Here is an 18,718-nt window from a genome sequence, read left to right as displayed (position 1 = left end):
CAGCTTGTGCTCATGAATCTTAGTCATTGGCCAGCATCTTAGAGCCGACGAGACTATTTCTCCAATGCACTAGACAGGTGCAGACACACTGGACATTCGCCATCAGGGCTGGACTAACAGTCAGGATACCGTACGTGCCTTGGGATTAAACTGCCCTGGCCCCTAAAATTTGAGAAATATGAAGTGACTCTTTTCTGTTTACTGAGCTTTGCTTAGTTACAAACTCACAGGATGGAAAATGTTGTTGAGATCTCTTGGGATTGTCTGCAGAAGTTACTGTTAACAACAGCCGGGCAGAAACAACAAGGAGGCCAGGAATAACATTTCACACATTGTGCACCAAGGTCCTTGCTCAGTTTGACAGTCAAATTGATTGTCCTCAAATGAAAATGCCTGAAATAGTCAAACATTAATTTCAATTACTTTACTAGGGGAAAATCTCCTCTACTGTCAAAGTTTCAGATGGGCTTTGGGGGCAGATTAACTTCCCTACTCTGGTCCCTTTGCACCTTTCCAGCAGTGCAAAGGGAGCCAGATGTCTGCAGTAGTCAGAACCAAAAAAGCCAGCTCCTATACCTCCCTTCCTGCAACCACCAGAGTGAGGGCGGGGGGAAACAAATGAGGTAGGAAGCAGCGAGCAGGTGGAGTGGTTGGAGAGTGATGCACTCTGGCAATCCCCAGCTTTTTTGGTCCCTAGGCAACCATAGCCAGGTGGAACAAGGTAAAGCAGCCCTGAGACTGCTCTAACTTGTGCTGGGGCAGAGAATCAGAGAGCTGTGACCAGCTGTCCACTCCCCTGTTCTGCTGTGCCCCATGGAATATATGTGGCTGATGGTGTTACTTTGAAAACAAGCTGTTAAATATACCCATTAATTTTCATCTAAACTAGAACATCCCTCTTGAACAGTGTGTCATTTTATATTCAACTAGGTATAAAAATGGAGTCCGTATTGATCCCCGACTGGCTCCAGCAGGGAAATACAGGATCCAGAACAAGTTTGGCATGCTCACACTAGACATCAATAGGTAATGTACAGACCTTCTGCTTAGCTCCTTCTTCATTAGCAGCAAGGCCTGGTCTGCTGAGATTCCCAGGCCAGTTCTGTAAAACAAAGAGGGCTGGAGGAGGACTGGAAATGCATCTGGAGTCTGATTCTCCACTACCTTGCTCCAGGGCTCTAGGAACTTACCTGGACCAAATCTCTGCCCATTGTGAGGTTGACCCAACACTTCTAATAGCTCATTGGGCTTTAAATATTATTTTATTTTGTTTGAACCTGTATAAATGGAGGTAGATGCAAAATCTCTATGATCTATTGCAGATCCTCATTACTCTACTTTGTTTCCTACAGTACATTAGGGATACCTCATCATTTTGGCATTAAGTGTACTCAGGGCACTGTACAAATCTGGATGGACTGATACCTTTCTACAGAAACAAAAAGGCTGCAAGATATATGTGTAATATATATAAGGCCAGGTCTTCAGTGGAATTAATGTGATGCATAGGCCCTTATTCTGAGAATCTCACCTTATGTGCATAATTCCTTGTATATCAAAAGAACAATATATTGGGCAGGATGACCTCCTGAGGTCCCTTCCAACCCTGATATTCTATAATTCTATTATTTGACTTCTAAGTGTCAATAATGCCTGACTCCTGCATTCCAAAAAAGAGTTGGCAAAAAACAAGACTTCTCTTTTAACTTTTGGTCTTAAAGACCAACCCCTATTGACATGCACTGCTCAGAGTTAACCCTCGAGCGGAAGCATCAAAGACTGAAACTTAAAAGGAAAAACAAACCATTTCTTACAGATGCTCCTTGGAAGACTCTGCTGAATACAGTGTCGAAGTTAAAAATCCATATGGTGAGGCCTATTCATTTGCTACGGTGCTTGTCCAGAGTAAGTTTCCTTTTAAACATTTTTTATGGATTCTTCTATTTGTTTTCGTTAAAAGAAATTACTGTATTAACCACATACACATGAACAAGGGGATGAAGTGGGTTGTCTAGCTAAGCCTTCGAGATGGGGGGAGAGGTAGGAGGGAAGAACAATTGGATTTAAAAAATATATTTAAAAAGCATCAATCAATATGTTTTCCATGGTAAACTGTCCATAAAACAATTTCTATTGTCATTACAGAGACAAATAGCCAACCCATCAGAAAGGTTGTTGGTAAATTAACTACAAACCTCAGAAAGAAAATCCATATCAGATTAACTTTTCTTATGCACAAAATTTTAGGCCCTGAGCCGCAAAGATATTTAGGTCTCCTACCTTCCAGTGAAATCAAAATACCTTTGAGGATCTGAGCCTTAGTTCGTACTCATTTGACTTGCCACTAACCTATCCCTCCCTAGTCTAAGTCGTAACATGTGCAAAGCAGAGTTGCTAGCAGCTTATTTCCATACACACTTTTTCTTTATTATAACACTCTACCTACAGATTGTTTTTCTTCATGGTTTTATTTCCTCTCTTATTTAAAGCAGGGAGTGAGATCACTTTGGTTAGAGGCATGGAAGTTTGTCTAGTGGAGTTTCATGCAAATGGTCAGGGTCAGCTTGTGTGGTCTAACAGCAATAGCCCTTCTTTGAAAGAGCTCTTCTCCTGGTGTTTGCTGTTGTCAGGAGTTGAGTTAAAAAGATTTTAACTAGAGTGTGTTCTGTTTAAACAAACAGAAATCAAAATGGCTGGACTCATGTTACAATGAGACCCAGTATTTATAATCCAGGGATCTAGCTTAGCCTATGTCTGACTGTCACCATTCTTTCCCCTTCTGCCTCTGCAATAGCCTTTGGGTGGAAGCCTGAAGTTCCTGGCTGTTCTGAGTCAGGGTCCCATTCTCATCCCCCAGTCCTTTAGACTGCTGTCAGTCTGGGCCATAGGGACTTCTTGTTGGCAGGATCCAGCCAAGGGCCACTGCCACGATTCTCTGGGTGCCCTTGTTTAATTTCTGAAATGCTGTTTTGTAGCAGCTTAGTGCAATACTCTGGAGACCACAACAGAGAATCAGTGCTTCCTACACCAGCAGTCGCTATGGAACTGGCTTCCCAGTCAGGCCACTGGACTCAGGCCAAATCTCTCCCTCACACCCTTTCTGTCAGAGCCTGTCAGGCCCTCTCCCTCAGGGCCTGCCCAGATACACCTCAAAGATGGCTACTCTGCCTCAGTCCCTTGTGGCCCCTCTAGACTCAGCCAAAATCTTTCAGACCCTTTCTGGACACAGCCCAGAATTTAGCCCTGAAGTGGACTAACACCACTGCAGTGAAGGTGTGCTGTGTCTGGCTGCTGACCCCTTCTGTAGTGATACTACCAGGCCCTGCAGTTCAAAGTACAGCAGGTCTGTGGAGGATCTAGTTGTTTTTTCTGAATGTCAGTTTGAGAGCACTGTTTTTCCCAGATCTCTCTCCAGGCAGAGCTTCACAGAACACACAGTTCTCGTTGCCGAGTGTAACCCAACAGAAGAGCATTCAGGGCTCTCCTCTCCCTGTATCTGTTGTCATTCCAAGATAAGCTGCATGGACCCTTTTTATGAATTCCTTTATAGCAAGACAAATATACAGCAAGATTCTGCCCAAGCTAAAGCCAGATGCATGGGGAAACAACTGGAAATAAAGTGCTGGTACTTACAAAGGGAAATTATGCCACGCTCTAGAGAATATGCAATGGCATCTCATGGGGTCATTGTTTAGACCTTGACATTTCTAATCTATATATAAAACAATGCTGTCATAAAAACCTGGACTGGAATAGACCTACAGAACTATAGACAGCTAAACATGCTCAGTGAGACTGACATGGGCAATAGAATAACAGAGATGGGAACTGATACCATTCTGGAATAGGAGGTGAACCGACTGCTTCAAAGGTCTTATTGGTATGAGAGAGATGAGCTTCTGTGGCAATGTGAGATGCAAAAGCCAGCTTGGTCGATTACTCAGAAAGCTGGGTCTTATAAAAGTATATATGATTCAAAAAATTCTCTACTCCATCCTCGGCCATGTTATCACCATTCCTTTTCTTTGCATGTTGTGCACTGATAAAATCTGGATCTCCTTTGTAGACTCAGCTTTCACAAGAACAGAATGTGCCCAAAGAATTTTAAGGGTCATGTTTTGTTTATGCTATCTTTAAAATCTGTTGTTAAATAGTGCCCTACGTGAGTCAGAATCAGCACGCACGCACATACACACATGCACATACACACTCCAGTTGCAGACAGATATTCACTTATAATTAGAACCGGGCAAAATGTTATGCACAAAGCTTTTTGTGGGGGTGGGGAAGCAAAAAAAGCAGATTTGGCAACACCAAAATGTTTTGCAAATTTGTGTCAATTTCACCAAATTGATTTGGTGATAAAACCCCCTAAAATAATCCAAACATTTCCATATTTTGGTGCAAAAGTACTTTCTGTTTCACAATTTCCTTTGCTTTTTTATTCAAACCATCAAAAACATTTTTAAAGTGCTTGGAACTGAAATGAAACATTTTGTTCAACTTGAAATTAATTTTTTTTCGACTTTCTGATTTGCAGAAAAATTGGATAAATGTTTTCGGTTTGACCCAAAACCATTTTTTTTTTTTAATTAACAAATTTTTCAGTTTGCTGGTATTCACCCAACTCTACTTATAATAACAATGGCAGCCCTTAGTTTGCATGGCGGACCAGCCTGGATAATTCTTATCCTAATGCAGGAAGTATGTAAAAAGCTCGGGGGTGTACAACTATTCCATACTATTGGGTTCTTATAGCAGGCTCATCACTGTAGTAACTAAGCCCCTTCCATTAAGCAATGTGGCTACCATCTGTCACATGTTGTTTGTTCTCTCATCTGCCCCCCGGGAGTGCAAATCAAACTGAGATGCAAATCAAAAGCACACATAACAGCATGATTTTCTGCCAAGAACTCTTGTACATTGCACCATCCAAACAGAGCAAAGGTGAACTCCCGAAAGCTAAGCAATGGAACCACATGGGCTTCAGTGTGCAAAGTCTATTGGATTGTGGCATTTATTTGCAGCTAAGAAAGCAATAAAGAACAATTTATTGGGCAGTCCAGGCAGGAAACGTGTGAGTGAAAGTTTGGCTGTCATGGTGAAGGAATTCCACACTGCAGTATTTATATGACTTATTGTGTTAGCCTGGTTTTCAGAGGTGGTGAGAGTAGCCGCAGATCCCATTGACTTTAGTGTCTCTGTGCCTTGGAAAATCAGGCCATATATCTCTAAGAATCAGGAGCTTAAAACTATGAATAGATCCTGGGAAAAGACAGCAGAAACAAGATCCTTCCATGAGTGATTGGATACATTCCAACTGGCTTGATTTACTGCCCTGAATTGGCAATAAATTCCGCAAGGGGCATGAAACTGACTTGGTGCTGATAGATGAAGTGGCATGAAAACAAGCAGCACACAGCACTGGAAAATACACTTTCCACTGCTTCCAAAGGAGAGAAGCAGAAGTAGGGTGGTCTGAATAACATGCACGAGAAAGGTCACAGAGTACCCGCCCTCGTTCTCTCTCCCAATCACTCTTTTCAAACCCTGCTTGTGAGAAAAAAAAACAACAGGTGTGACAACAGAACAAGGCAAATGATTCTTGTTATGTTCACAGCATACAAACAGAAAAATTAGATAAAAACATAAAATGCTCTGTCTAAAAGGTTGCAATTTAAACATGACTTTATTTCTTAAAATACAGAATACTAACACGCAAGAACCAAAAACAAGCATAGAGAAAGCAGGCAGCTCCAGAGATTGAGGCACAACTCACTGCACCTTCCTCTAGGCTGGTTCTTTGCAGACTGACTGCTGAAAAACCCAGATTGCACACTTCCTACAGAGCCCCTGAAACCCATGAGAATTAAAGTGATAGCTTATAACTGTAACACGATTTTCAGTACACCACAATTCTATCACTCTTTCCATTCCACTAGTATCTCAAGAGGATGTTAAACAACAGTCAGAAAATGTGAAGAAGGTTCAGAGAAGAGCCATAAGAAAAATTAAAGGACTAGAAAACCTGCCTTGTAGTGATAGATTGAAGGAGCACAATCTATTTAATTTAACAAAGAGAAGGTTCGGGGTGACTTGATCATAGTCTAAAAGTACTTACATGGGGAACAAATATTTAATAATGGGGTCTTCGGTCTAGCAGAGAAAGATATAGCACAATCCAATGGCTGGAAGCTGAAGCTAGACAAATTCAGATTGGAAATAAGGTTTAAACTTTTAACAGTGAGGGTAACTAACTATTGGAACAATTTACCAAGGGTTGGGGGATGTTTTTCTAAAAGATCTGTGCTAGGAATTATTTTGGAGGAGTTCTGTGGCCCATGTTATACAGGAGGTCAGACTAGCTGATCACTAGGGTCCCTTCTGGCCTTGGAATCTATGAATCTATTATAGAAAACCTCCTTGGAGGAGACAGCTGTCCTAGCACCACTTAGTACCAGATCAAATTCTCCTTTATGAAGTCTCTGGTCGGAGCAGAACTCTATGCTATTGGCACTTCCAAATATTGCTTCTTACATTTGCTGTTGGCAGGCCTGCGTTGTTCCTTCTCCCCTGACCCTGCCTGATGCCGTCCTGGTAACATGCCCCTTCCTTTTGCTATTTGTGTTTAACAGTCTGAAAACAGAATCCAAAGCAAAGCCATAGGGCTTGGCCTGGAAGTTCTCCATGTCCCACTAAGCAGGCCATTGGCAGTCGTTCTCTTGGCCCCTGCATTGCCTGACATACCTTTGATGTCTTAGGCGGTCCCAAGCCCAAACGGCTCTCTAGGTTAGTGGGGCTGCCCTGCCTATCAATGATATTTTGGGGTTCTTTGTTATCCTTGATGAACCCAGCATGTCCCTTTGATGTTCTCCATGACTCCCCTCTTTAGTCATTGCCACCCATTCACCATCTTCTGCCTATGACTGTATAATGCTATCACATGGCTTCATTCATTTAGGACCATCCTTTCTACCTGGCCAGCAGGTATGCCCTTAAAGCAATGCTTTCCCTTCCCCACTCCTCATGCCACGCTCAAAGCGTGCCACCTTCATGATTCATTGTGGCCCAGGACAGATGGAAACAACAAGTGAGAGGCTACTTCTGAATGTGGGATTTCCCCATAGCAGTGCAAAGTTTTGTCTGCCTTCCCTTTCATCACAGCAACAGAAAATCACTTCTGGAAAAGATATCAGAATGTCCCGGTCTGAGATTCCTGATTTCCATCCATTTTAATTGCCATGTACTGGCTACTGAGAAAGAATGAATGTGATCAATTCTTATATGCATTTATTTAGGATGAGAGGTTTAAGAAACACAATCATTTTCATCTTGTTTTGGAATTCTTCAGTTCCTTCAGCTGCGGGATTACGTTGCATTAAGCTCAAAGCCACTAGACTTTGTTCTGTGATCCCAGCAGTTTGCAAGGTTTGGCTAGGATTGTTGTTTTCATGGGAGAGACCTCCAAGAAACACGTAGGTGCCGCAATAAGCGCTGCTGGTGATTCAGTGTATGACACTTTTCCCTCTGAGCCAGTAGTGAGCCCATGTCTTGGAACATTCTGTACTTCTGGACATGCTGTCTTTGGGATGAGTCACAAACCTGAGGTCCAGGCATATGTGGTCACTAAAGATCCCATATCGTTTTCTGTAGTGGTACGGCAGCTTAACCTTGGTGTCCAGGCCATATTCCAGCTTCAGTAACTAATATGTTATGCTGTCCTAAATCTCCCCAGCACTTTCAACAGAATATTCTTCTTCCCTTCCATTCCTGTGTTGTTGCATAGTGTTGCCATGTGGTGTTGAGTAGATGCCAGGCTCTGCCCCAGGGGTGGCTGCATTTCACTTATGGGTGAAGTGATCCTTATCAGTTTGTTAAGCTAGTAAAAGGCTATTGGAAAGTGTTCCTGCTTGAAGAAGTCACCACCCAGGTGTGTTTTGAAGGCTAATATTTAATGTTTGTAGTGGACCATATTTCGAAGAAGTGATACAATACATAAGAGTTAAGTATCATTGCATATTATTAAGAGGAAGATAAATATTGAAACATAAATTTGTTAAATGTGTTTATTCCTCCCATCCCCTCCCCCTTCTTTTGCAGAATATTATGGGAAAGAGTCAGGATTCGATTCAGAAATATACAAAAGTGAGTAAATTATTGTTGCTGAGTTTTTATGTATGGGCCGAGGCCCCCGGCACAGATTCAGACAAGGTGTTCCTCTTCCCAGTAGCCTGATGTTTATGAAAAGCACTACACATACCTATGGCACTAGATGAATGACCACAATAATGACACGAACCGAGGAGCCTCTTGTTTTTATCGTGACTAGGGCTGTCATTTGGGCTTGGAAACTTTTAGTACATTTCACAGCAGAGGTGTGGGGAAAAACCGATAAGACTCTGGTGTCCTAAGCCTCTGTTTGTCAGAAGTTGGGAATGGGCAACAAGGGATGGATCACTTGATGATGACCTGTTCTGTTCATTCCCTCTGAAGCACCTGGCATTGGCCGCCGTCGGAAGACAGGATATGGGGCTAGATGGACCTTTGATCTGATTTAGTATGGCCATTCTTATGTTCTGAAAGCAGGGTGGGGATTACAGAATGAGGAGTCCCGCACTCACCCCAAAACAGCAGCTCCTGTTCCACAGAGCTGGGGCCAGCTCCCCGTGCTGGGCTTTGAGACTGGCACATGGGGTCGCAGCGCCACTCAGGTTTGGTTCATCCACCTCTCAGGAGACAGAGGGGCAGAAGGACCAAATCTGAGTGGCGCTGCAACCCTGAGCACTAGGTTACAACACCACTCAGTTTGACTCAAATTCACGATTTCTGTGACCATCGTGACCTCCGTGACAAAACTGTGGCCTTAATCATGGCTGCATGGTTTTGCTCTTGTTTCATAGGATCACTCATTGGCCAGGAGGCAGATTTTGCCTTTTCACTGAAGCCCCTATTCTCCAGAGAGAAGGAACCTTTTACCCTTTCCTGCTTCTTTTCTTCTGATCTACTTCAACACCAACGAGATATCACCTGGTTCAGAGATGGTGTGTATTCATATCCACATAGCTTTCTTTGGTACGACTGCTTTCCCCCTATAAGCTCTGGTCTAGTGCTTGCAGAAGAGAACTGGATGCCAGGATTCCTGGGTTCTGTTCCCAGTTCTGCCCCAGTTCTGGCATGTCCCTTAACTTGAGCCTCCATTTCTTCATCTGTAAAACAAGGATAAGAATACAGACCTGCTTCGTGGGGTGACATGAGCCTTAATTAATTCATGTTTATAAAGAGTTGTTAGGAACCTTGGTTCTACACAGTGGAAGTGCAAAATGTTGCTATTATATTCCTGTAAAGCCAGAGGAGACACTGGCGAATGAAGTAAAAGGTAGGCCTCCCAGACAGCCCGTAGGAGGGTAGGTTACAAACAGAGAGGCAAAATCAAGGACACTGGTCTTTGCCAGGATGCGAATTGCCTCTGTGCCTTTAAACTGTGGGAGGCTGCACCTATCCCAGGAGCAACACAGTAAGACTGCCTTTGTTTTACAAGTAGGCCTGCTAGAATCAGCTGTGCAAGCAGCAGACTGCGCTGTGTTCTAGAGATGGGCCTGGATCACAGAGTTTAGATCCATATCTGAACTCTCCCAAAGCTTGGGGATAGAGCCAAAATACACTGGCTTGGTGTACATTTGTGCACGGATTCTAAGCCTGGCTCTGCCACTGGCCTGTTGGGTGACCTTGGGCAAGTCATTTCCCTGCTCTGTGCCTCAGTTTCCCTATATGTAAAATGAGGGTACCAAGCTCCTTTGTATGACAGTGTGAGATCTGCTCATGAAAAGTGCTAGCTACTGTTACTATGTGTCATGGCTCCTTGTGGCCCTCAGGACAAATGCCTGCTATTTACTGAGAGTGAATGGACTTACTCCTCTGGCTCAGGTTCCTCCGCACTGAGTAGAAGTTAGTCCCAAACCTCCCGCATTGGTGTACAGCAAGAGCAAAGGATAACAAATAGAAGGATGTGGCCAGAGTGTGACTGCGTCTCAGAAGGCAGGGGTTTGAGCTTGTTCCTCATCTGGCTAATGAGCTTAGCCTGTAATGCCTCAGATCTACTACTAGGCAGAAGTAACTTGGGCTCAGCAACTCAAAGGTATTCATGCACTTAACTCCCATTGAAATCAAATCTCTTTGAGGATCTGGGCCTTGCTAGCTGTGCAGCAGTGTTGTGTTAGCATAGGCCCAGGGTCCCCTGCAGTGCCCGTCCTGCTAGCATTTTACACTCTGTGCAAGTGCTACATGCCCCTCTGAACAGGGCATCATTCAGGTGGAGTTCCACTGAGTTTTCATTTCCCTGCAGGCGAGTTTCTGAAGGATTCCGATCGCCAGCAAATAAAGTGTCTGGATCGCGAGGCTTCTTTGACCGTGTTGTGTGCTTACAAAGAAGACGAGGGATTCTACACTATCCGTGTCCCTACACTGGACGGGTACAATGAGCAGAGTGCTTACGTGTTTGTTAGAGGTACCTAGAGATTTCTATCCTGTTTAAAGCAAAAGGCCTTTTCCGATCCATTGGGGTGGGAAAATTCACAGCCTCATTCACAATGAAAGGCCTTCCCACATTGCCCCCAACTTGAACCCAAGGGTGATAATTTCAAAAGTGCCTGCATCCCGTTTTCAGTTGTGACTTAAGCACTTGGGATTTTAGGCACAAATCCCGTTGACTTCCCATCGTGTTTCCTCTGTAGCAGTCTCCACTGAACTGAGCATTAAATGGCTGCCTGCCTCTGTGGACAGCAGAATCCTTAGTGCCAAACACAGAAAACAAAGGCCTACCTGTTTACCACACACAACATCCTTCCCCCTGTAATTATCAGATGTGGCCTAGGCAGTACTGGAGGTAGAGAATAGATTTCATTTGCTTTTGGGGTGGGGTTGGGGGGCAAATCCTGCCCCCTTCTCCACAGCAATGTGGGGTACAAGAAACATCAGAACCAAAGTAGCACAGGACTTGGGGAGCTGTTGCAGGGGGTCTGCATACCATGGAGCTCAGCTCTGCAGCTCCCCTATGCAGTGGGATTTGGGGGCAGGGTTGGGATGGGTAAGGGGAAAGCAGGGATGGCACCAATACTATGTAAACACTCTTGCCAGTGATCCCCACAAGGGATGCAGAAGCATCATGATATGGCGACATTACCCCATTGGGCGAATTCCTTCCCTCAGAGAAGTGCTCTGTGCCACACGTCTCAGATTTGATGTGGGGAACCCAGTTTAGCCCTTAATGGCCAAACAGAGAATTGACGGTGGGCTTTCAGTTACAAGAGTTACTGAACAGCCATTTACTCAGATTTACAAGACAAGGTCAGGGTTGCTGGACAGTTGTCCAGTTCTAATTGCAGGACCTGTTTGCTTTATCAGCATGACAAATGTTTTTCACTCTGATCAGATGCTGGATTATTTTTTTTATACCCTGAGTAGGTCAGTTCTTGTTCTTCTCAAGATCTTAAAAAAAAATTGACCTTGTTATTAATCTTAAAAGAAATTACTCTTAATATGAATTATTCAGAATTGAATTTGCTAATATTTTCCATTCCTTGTACCTTTATTAGGGTCACAGTATAATATAGGAAGTTCCTCCATTGTTGTATTCTGGAGTTATGTCTTCCTTTTATAGCTCAATGCATTTATCTACAGTTTTAAAATGTGGATTTTTTCCTCACCATGCAGATCAGACAGTTTGTTTTCCCTACACGCTCAAAGACAACAATGAAACAAGAAAGAGTATAGATAAGATTGTAAACTCTTTGGGGCAGGAACCATCTTTTTGCTCTGAGTTTGTACAGCACTAGCACCATGGGGCCCTAAATGCTACTGCAATACAAATGAATAAGAAGAGGAGGAAAGAACAGGATGAATATCTCCAGGAGAGAGAGCTCAGAGTGTGTGTGTCTCCTCTGTTGCACTCTGCAGCAAGCTGAACACAAAATGACAACCTCTCTCTGTAGACAACAGAGTGTTTGGAGACTGAAAGATTCAGAACACAAGCAGGAAAGAACAGCTTAACAGAATTGCTCTATATTCCTTTAGATGCTACGGCAGCAACAGCCGGTGCACCTGGATCCCCCCTCAATGTGAAATGCCATGATGTAAATAAAGATTGCCTGCTCCTTTCCTGGGTAGCACCCAGCAATAGTGGAGGAAGTCCAATCTTCGGTTATTTTATTGAAAGGTCTGTATGCTTATGTTATTGTAGTAAAGTGGTCATGATAGGGTTACTGGGGATACCCAGAATATTATGGGATGGCACCCTGCTCCACTCCTCAATTCCTGTTTAATCAATGGGAATTTTCTCCTCCCACCCCAATTATGTTGTGATGCAGTTAAATAAAGCAGCAAATACCCAGCCTGCAGTCCTGTGAGTAAACATATGTTTGTTGCACTGAGCAGTCTCTTTACCAAAGTTATAGCCTGCAGAAGGCCCACTGCCACATTGGGGGAACACCATGGAGGTACTGCATGGTCTTGCTTCATTGCAGGTGTGAGGCAGGCACAGACGAGTGGATGCCATATAATGAAATGCCCGTGAAGACCTGCAGGTGCCCTGTTTTGTGCCTCACAGAGGGAAAGACATACCAGTTCCGGGTAAAGGCTGTCAACCATTCAGGCATCAGTAACCCTTCCAAGGCCAGCGACCCAGTCACAATGAAAGACCCCAATGAGGAAAAAAGAGTGATAAGTACGTATCAGAAACAGGATATTATTCCCCTATGTGCTCTGTGAGGCTGCGGCGCTAACTTGGGATGACTTATCCCAAGTGCCCTATTCTCATAAACATCACTGCAGCCCCTATGCTGCAAACATGCCTCAGCCCTGCTGGAATCACGAGCTGAAGTCATTGGTCCAGACTGAAAAAGCTGGAGACAGACTGACCTAAAACACCATTTTCACTTTGTGAACAGCACTGGGTAGGCAAAGACTGTGAGTAGATCCTCGGCAGACGTAAATCATCAGAGCTCCAGGGAAGCCAATGAAACCAGGATGACTGACACCACCTGAGTGTCTGTCCCTATCATTCCATGTGTTACTCTCTTACCCAAACAGTGCTCAAGCTCTGCTCACAAACCCCTGACTGTCTGGAGTGCTTGCAATGGGAAGACAAAAGTGGCAATGGGTAAACTGAATCTGGGCCTAATATGTGTCTAACTCAAAATGATTGTTTTTGTATTTTTAATGTCAAGGAAGTTCCTATAATTAGTTTTCAGTTTGTCACACTTCTCTTGGTACAAACTGTTACAGAAAGGGAGAAGGCCAAACTACCCCAGCTTATGGGCTTTGTGTGCATATAGGGAAACTCAGGATTCTTGTCTCTGTCTTTTCACTAAACTTGTGGCTTTTTCTCCTTGTGAATAATATTGATTTTTTTTTAAATCACTAGCCATCCCTTATGATGATGGAAAGGAGATTACAATTTCCAAAGATGAACTGGAAGGTAATTTCAAACGTAAACTTAACCCTCCTTTTAATGCTTGTTATTGTACAATGATGCCAAAATAATACTTCATAGGACTCTGGGAGGAAATATGCACAGGAAAATGTTTTCTTACACTCCAAGACAACGGAAGCATTCCAAAATACAAGGCCAGTTTATAATGGAGCTATTAGATACTGTTAGACTTGTGATTGTGTCAAGCCTAGAGACTTCAGTCTAAGAAGTAGTGTAGAGTTTTTATTAAAAGCAAAGGATTATGGGATAAAATTTTCAGAAGTGCCCAAGTTCCATTTTTAAAAGTGACAAAGGCCCAGATTTTTACTGGTATTTAGGCGTTGTTCTTCACTGTGTTGCAATGCCTAACTGAGTGTTAACCATGGTGTTAAGCACCCAGATGCTTTTGTAAATCCCACTAGGCACCAAAATACCTTTAAAAATCGGGCCGTAAGTCTCATTTTCAAAAGTGACTTAGGCACTTAGGAACCTAAGTCTCATTGAAACTCAATAGGACTTAGGATCCTAACTCACTTTTGAAAATGGAATGTAGGGACTTTTGAAAATTTTACTTGTGGAGACAACCCATTGTGAGGTTGCTGAGGGTTAGAATTCAGCCCAGACACAGCCATCTGGAACTCTGTGTTACAAGTTCAACTCCTGAGAGGAAGTTGTATCTGGAGCTTGAGGAACATGGCCATAGGATTAAGAAGGACCACAAGGTTCTGGTAATGTGCACCGCAAAATCCTCTAGTGTTTTGAAACTGGGTGTAATGGAAAGGGACACTGGCAAAGTAATGTACTCAAAGGTGGACACTGCAGGCAGTGCAGTGGGCCCTTTGTACCTCCAGAGCAAGTGAGAGTATGATGACAGCTACATCCCTTTATTTAAACAAGAAGATGAAAGCAAAGAATGAAATAATTTATCATTAAAAATTATCAGACCATTGACAACCAAATGAACACATATATATCCCCAATGCATGCAAAGAGTTAAAGGCCTCTCCTTTACACCAAAGGAGCTTACCTGATACTGAAAAAGCATAAACATCCCTGTTTAATAGGAGACTCCTTTCCTGGTATGTTATCACTGAACCGGTATCAAATTCTTGCTTCCCACAGGCAAGATTAAAATTCCTTTGCCACCCACCAATGTTCACGCGAGTGAGATCAGAGAAGATTACGTGGCCCTCTCCTGGGATGAACCAGATCCCAGAGGCAAGGAGCCACTGAGTTATTATGTGGAAAAGGTAAGGAAATAATCTATGGAAGGGTGAATATTACCACTCTGGACACTGGCAGTGGAATACATCCCCTTTTACCTCTAGGTTACAGCTCCAAGTCCAGCACAGGTCAGTAGTGACAGAATGCTTTTACCAGCTGATGGCTTGTCAGTGGCGGGCTGTGTACAATGAGTGGGTGATTTGAAGACAGGCTTTGCACATCACAAAGGCACTAACACAACTGGTGCCCTTGAGGGTAGCCTCAGCAGAGAGGCAATGAGGTATGGATGCTGAGTTACGCTCTCTTTCCTAAGCATGGCCAGTCCCGATCTGGAACGAGACACATGGAGAGGGCAGTGTGTGGGGAAACTGCCAGTGCTGTGCACATTGTGTGGGTAACTGAAGGCCTACTGCCTCCGAAATGGCTCTGTCAGCCTTTCACTAGTACTAAATGTAAAAGAGCGTAAATCCAGATCCTGATGCCTGGCCCCTGATGATAAGCCAACAAGCAGGCAGGGAGGAAGGAATCTTCCTTCCATAGGCCACATGCAGGAAACTACTCCCCCTATATGGATGGAATAACCTCCACGGGGCCTTACCCAGCCATCAGCAGTAGAGAGGATGGGAGGAACTGCACAGTACCAAACATTCTGGCTTCCCACCGTCCCTCCCCTGCTCCATTCATATCTTACCCCCACGCGTCCATTCCCCATCTGCACAGTAGCACTGCACCACCTCTGCTGCAAAGAGGCCCTTTGTGGCCGACAAGGAAGGGGCTAGATTAGCCCCCAAGAAATATTTAGTTCAGGTAAAGAAGATCTTTATTTCTCAAAAACAGTACACAGTTATGTTGTATGACCAGGGGAGTAACCGCTCCAGACAGTTTTCATCACTCTGGATTGTAAATTGCCATATTTTCCTTTCCAGTCCATTGCAGGCAGCAACAGCTGGCAAAATGTCAATCTGGAGATGGCGGTGAATTCCCCAAGATTTGCACTCTTTGATCTTGTGAAGGGAAAATCATACTGTTTCCGAGTGCGATCTGCTAACAAATACGGAGTAAGCGAGCCATCCTTGCCCAGTGAGCCCATTACTGCTGGAACAACATTAGGTAACAATATAAAAAGCATGACACTAATAACATGGAAAAGGTGATATGCATTGGCTTCTTTTCTCTTTCCTTTGTGCACTGCGGTACACCATTACAGCTCTCACTTGGACTTCAGGAAGTCTCTCAAAGCCTTAAATCCATATTTAATTACATTGCAGTTGCTCAGCACACAGCGTAAATCTAACCAACCAATGAGGCTGGAATTAAAGTTATTAAAAAAAGGAAACAGATCAAGTCCCTATATTCCATTCCAAGCATACTTCTGGGACTCACTCAAATGTCTCCTGTGTCGTACATGCTCTAAGACAGATGTAGCACATAGCAGCACAAGAAGGAAGGCCACAGCCCTATTCTACAATGGTGGGTGACGGAGTCAGTCTCTGGGGACTCCAGGATGAGCAGCAGCAGGACATGGGATGTTTGGTTGGGGGCGATAATTGTGTAATATTTGGGCTGAGATGTCTAGAATACGAGGAGGCAAAGACTCGTGTTTCCCATGTGTCATGCCAAAGTTAGGCCTCTAGGCCTTGTGCTGGCCTTTTTCATTCTCTCGTTTGAAGGTGGCCTGAAGTTCATTCAGGGTGTTCTGTGCCTCTGGCTGCTCCCATCTAGTGTGACCTTTGTATTTTGTCCCCAAAACAGCATGTGGAGTTGGGAATTGGGGCCTGATTCTCCTCTGATTTAGGAAGGTATAAACCCCAGGAGTAACTTCTGCGTTATCAATGGAGTTACAATGGTGTGAGAGGAGAATGAGGCCTTATAAATCTAGAGACAGACAACAGACACACCCACAGGCTGCAATCAGGAGATTGGATCAAGACACTGTGCTCTGCTTTGGGAAATGATGCCCCGGCCATGAGGATATCAAACATCCCAAGTCACCCCTGGAACTGAGTTACAATTTATAATAGAATAAACCTTATTTTGTTCCATTTTTTCCCCTTTTTCAGCTCCGCTCCCACCTCCCTCTCAGGTTCTAGCTTTCAGAGACACCAAGACGTCTGTTGTTGTGCACTGGGATAAGTTGAAGGAGGATCAGGAGCCCCTCGGCTATTACGTATATTGTCAGGAGATTGGGACAAATGAATGGCAGACTGTCAACAATAAACCCGTGACGTGTAACAAGTGAGTTTAGCAATTGACCTCCATTCAGCAAATACGGTGCATTCACTTGGATTTCTGTGTTTATGGTAGGAATGGGGTGCAGATAAAAAAAGAATTCCCCTACACATACGAGCACACATAACACACATCTGAAACCTTTGCCTGTTTTTAGAACCGAACCACTGTTCAGGTTCTGGAATGTCCAGATTTAATTTAACATCTGAGGCAAATTAACATGTGGGGCAGCAAAGTAGCACATGTTTCCATGTGTTGTCAGAACACAGTCATTACTGGGGAGGTAGATCTTGCAGTGTCTGTGGAACAACAGACCATTTGTATTTGCTCTATGGATTAACAATGTGTCATCTTTCAAGAATGGGGAGTAAGGGAATGCCTCTTGTTATACGGCCTGATGTTAATGAATTAGAAAATGCCTGTAATAATACCTAGCTCTTATATAGCCCTTTACCAAGAAGGGCAGTAACATTATCCCCGTTTTACAGATGAGGAAACTGAGGCACAGGGAGGGGAAAGTGACTTGCACAAGGTCACCAGCAGTCCAGTGGCAGAGTCAGGTCTCCTGAGTCCCAGTCCAGTGGTCTATCCATTAGGCCACACTCCCTCAGAAAGTGCAATTTTGGACAGTGGGCAGGCATGGTCTGAAATAGATGCTTCTCGTGGAATGCGTTTTAGGGGATGCTCAGCACATGCTCAGTCACCCCATGAGTAAAATGCGCTGGTGCCCACAAAGGGCAGGTGGCATCAGAGCATAGATACCTGTCAGGCTGAAACTCAATGGGGCCGGATTCTCATTTACATAAAGGCTGCTTTACAGCAGTCCGGCAGCACAAAGAGGTCTCAAGGTGAGTGAAAACTTTAAGTCCCCTTTCCACAGGCAGAGCAGTGTAAAGGGACCTTAGTGTGAATGAGACTGATCCAATAAGAAGAGCTGGGAGACAGCCATTAAACACCCTCTCTCTCCAAGTTTGCCCCGGTGCAGAAGGCCTTCACTAAAGTTTCTTTTATCGGATCCAGATGTTGAGAGGTGCCAAATGCCCACAACTCCCGTTGATTTCATCGGGAATTGTAGTGCCTAGAATCAGCTCAATAACTCTCAAGATCAGACCCCTATTTACTGATTGTTCTATCGGTAACACTTTTGTGAGTCAATGCGCTTTAAGCTACAGGGGTGAAGAACCGCATGACACAGAAATAAATTGTAGCACACTGATAAAATTATTGAAATGCCGTTTTCTTCCAAAGGGCTCTTTGCCTTACTTTGAACACCTACATGCAAGCAAATTAATGATCTCTCATAGGTTTACTGTTCCAGGGCTTCAGCCTGGGAAGGAGTATGTATTTTGTGTGAAATCTGTCAATGAAGCAGGAGTGAGTGACAGCTCACCAGAATCTGACCCCATCATTGTCAGGCCGGCTATCTGTAAGTATTGCATTGCACATGCACACGCACAGAAAACTAGCTCCCTCGTCAATGTATCTTTTATGCACAGCTGGGTCTAGCCATTTGTAATTGATCCCACCCCTAAGCAGGTAGAGGTAGAGGGGGCTTTATTCTCTCCTGACATGCGGCTTGTCTCCTCATTTGCACTTGTCCAAAGTGACTGTAGAACGTTATCACTCTGATTTGTTAGTGTTTCACATTGCATTGCATGCACTTGGCACAGGTGTAAGTGACCACACAAAATGCAAGAGAGCAGAGAATCTGGTTCAGTATCTTCCACTTCTCCGGTGCAGACCCCATTAGTAGCCTCCCAGCAGTCATATCACGTGCCTTCATCATTCTCCATTATCTCA

The 18,718-nt window shown here is 44.0% G+C and overlaps 1 protein-coding gene across 1 annotated transcript in view; it reads left to right on the top strand.

Moving 5' to 3' along the window:
- Window positions 1–18,718, top strand: part of MYOM3 (myomesin 3) — a 57,925-nt gene that overhangs the window by 8,937 nt on the left and 30,270 nt on the right. The window contains exons 5-16 of the mRNA XM_073318086.2: window positions 931–1,026; window positions 1,817–1,905; window positions 8,101–8,145; window positions 8,901–9,041; window positions 10,343–10,504; window positions 12,070–12,211; window positions 12,519–12,718; window positions 13,418–13,471; window positions 14,588–14,715; window positions 15,616–15,799; window positions 16,750–16,924; window positions 18,223–18,344. Of these exons, the coding sequence (XP_073174187.2) occupies window positions 931–1,026; window positions 1,817–1,905; window positions 8,101–8,145; window positions 8,901–9,041; window positions 10,343–10,504; window positions 12,070–12,211; window positions 12,519–12,718; window positions 13,418–13,471; window positions 14,588–14,715; window positions 15,616–15,799; window positions 16,750–16,924; window positions 18,223–18,344 (1,538 nt within the window). The remainder of the gene's footprint in view (window positions 1–930; window positions 1,027–1,816; window positions 1,906–8,100; window positions 8,146–8,900; window positions 9,042–10,342; window positions 10,505–12,069; window positions 12,212–12,518; window positions 12,719–13,417; window positions 13,472–14,587; window positions 14,716–15,615; window positions 15,800–16,749; window positions 16,925–18,222; window positions 18,345–18,718) is intronic.

The sequence above is a fragment of the Lepidochelys kempii genome, chromosome 19 (genome assembly GCF_965140285.1).
Source record: "Lepidochelys kempii isolate rLepKem1 chromosome 19, rLepKem1.hap1, whole genome shotgun sequence".
NCBI lineage: Eukaryota > Metazoa > Chordata > Testudines > Cheloniidae > Lepidochelys > Lepidochelys kempii.
This window is presented reverse-complemented; position numbering and strand designations above follow the sequence as displayed.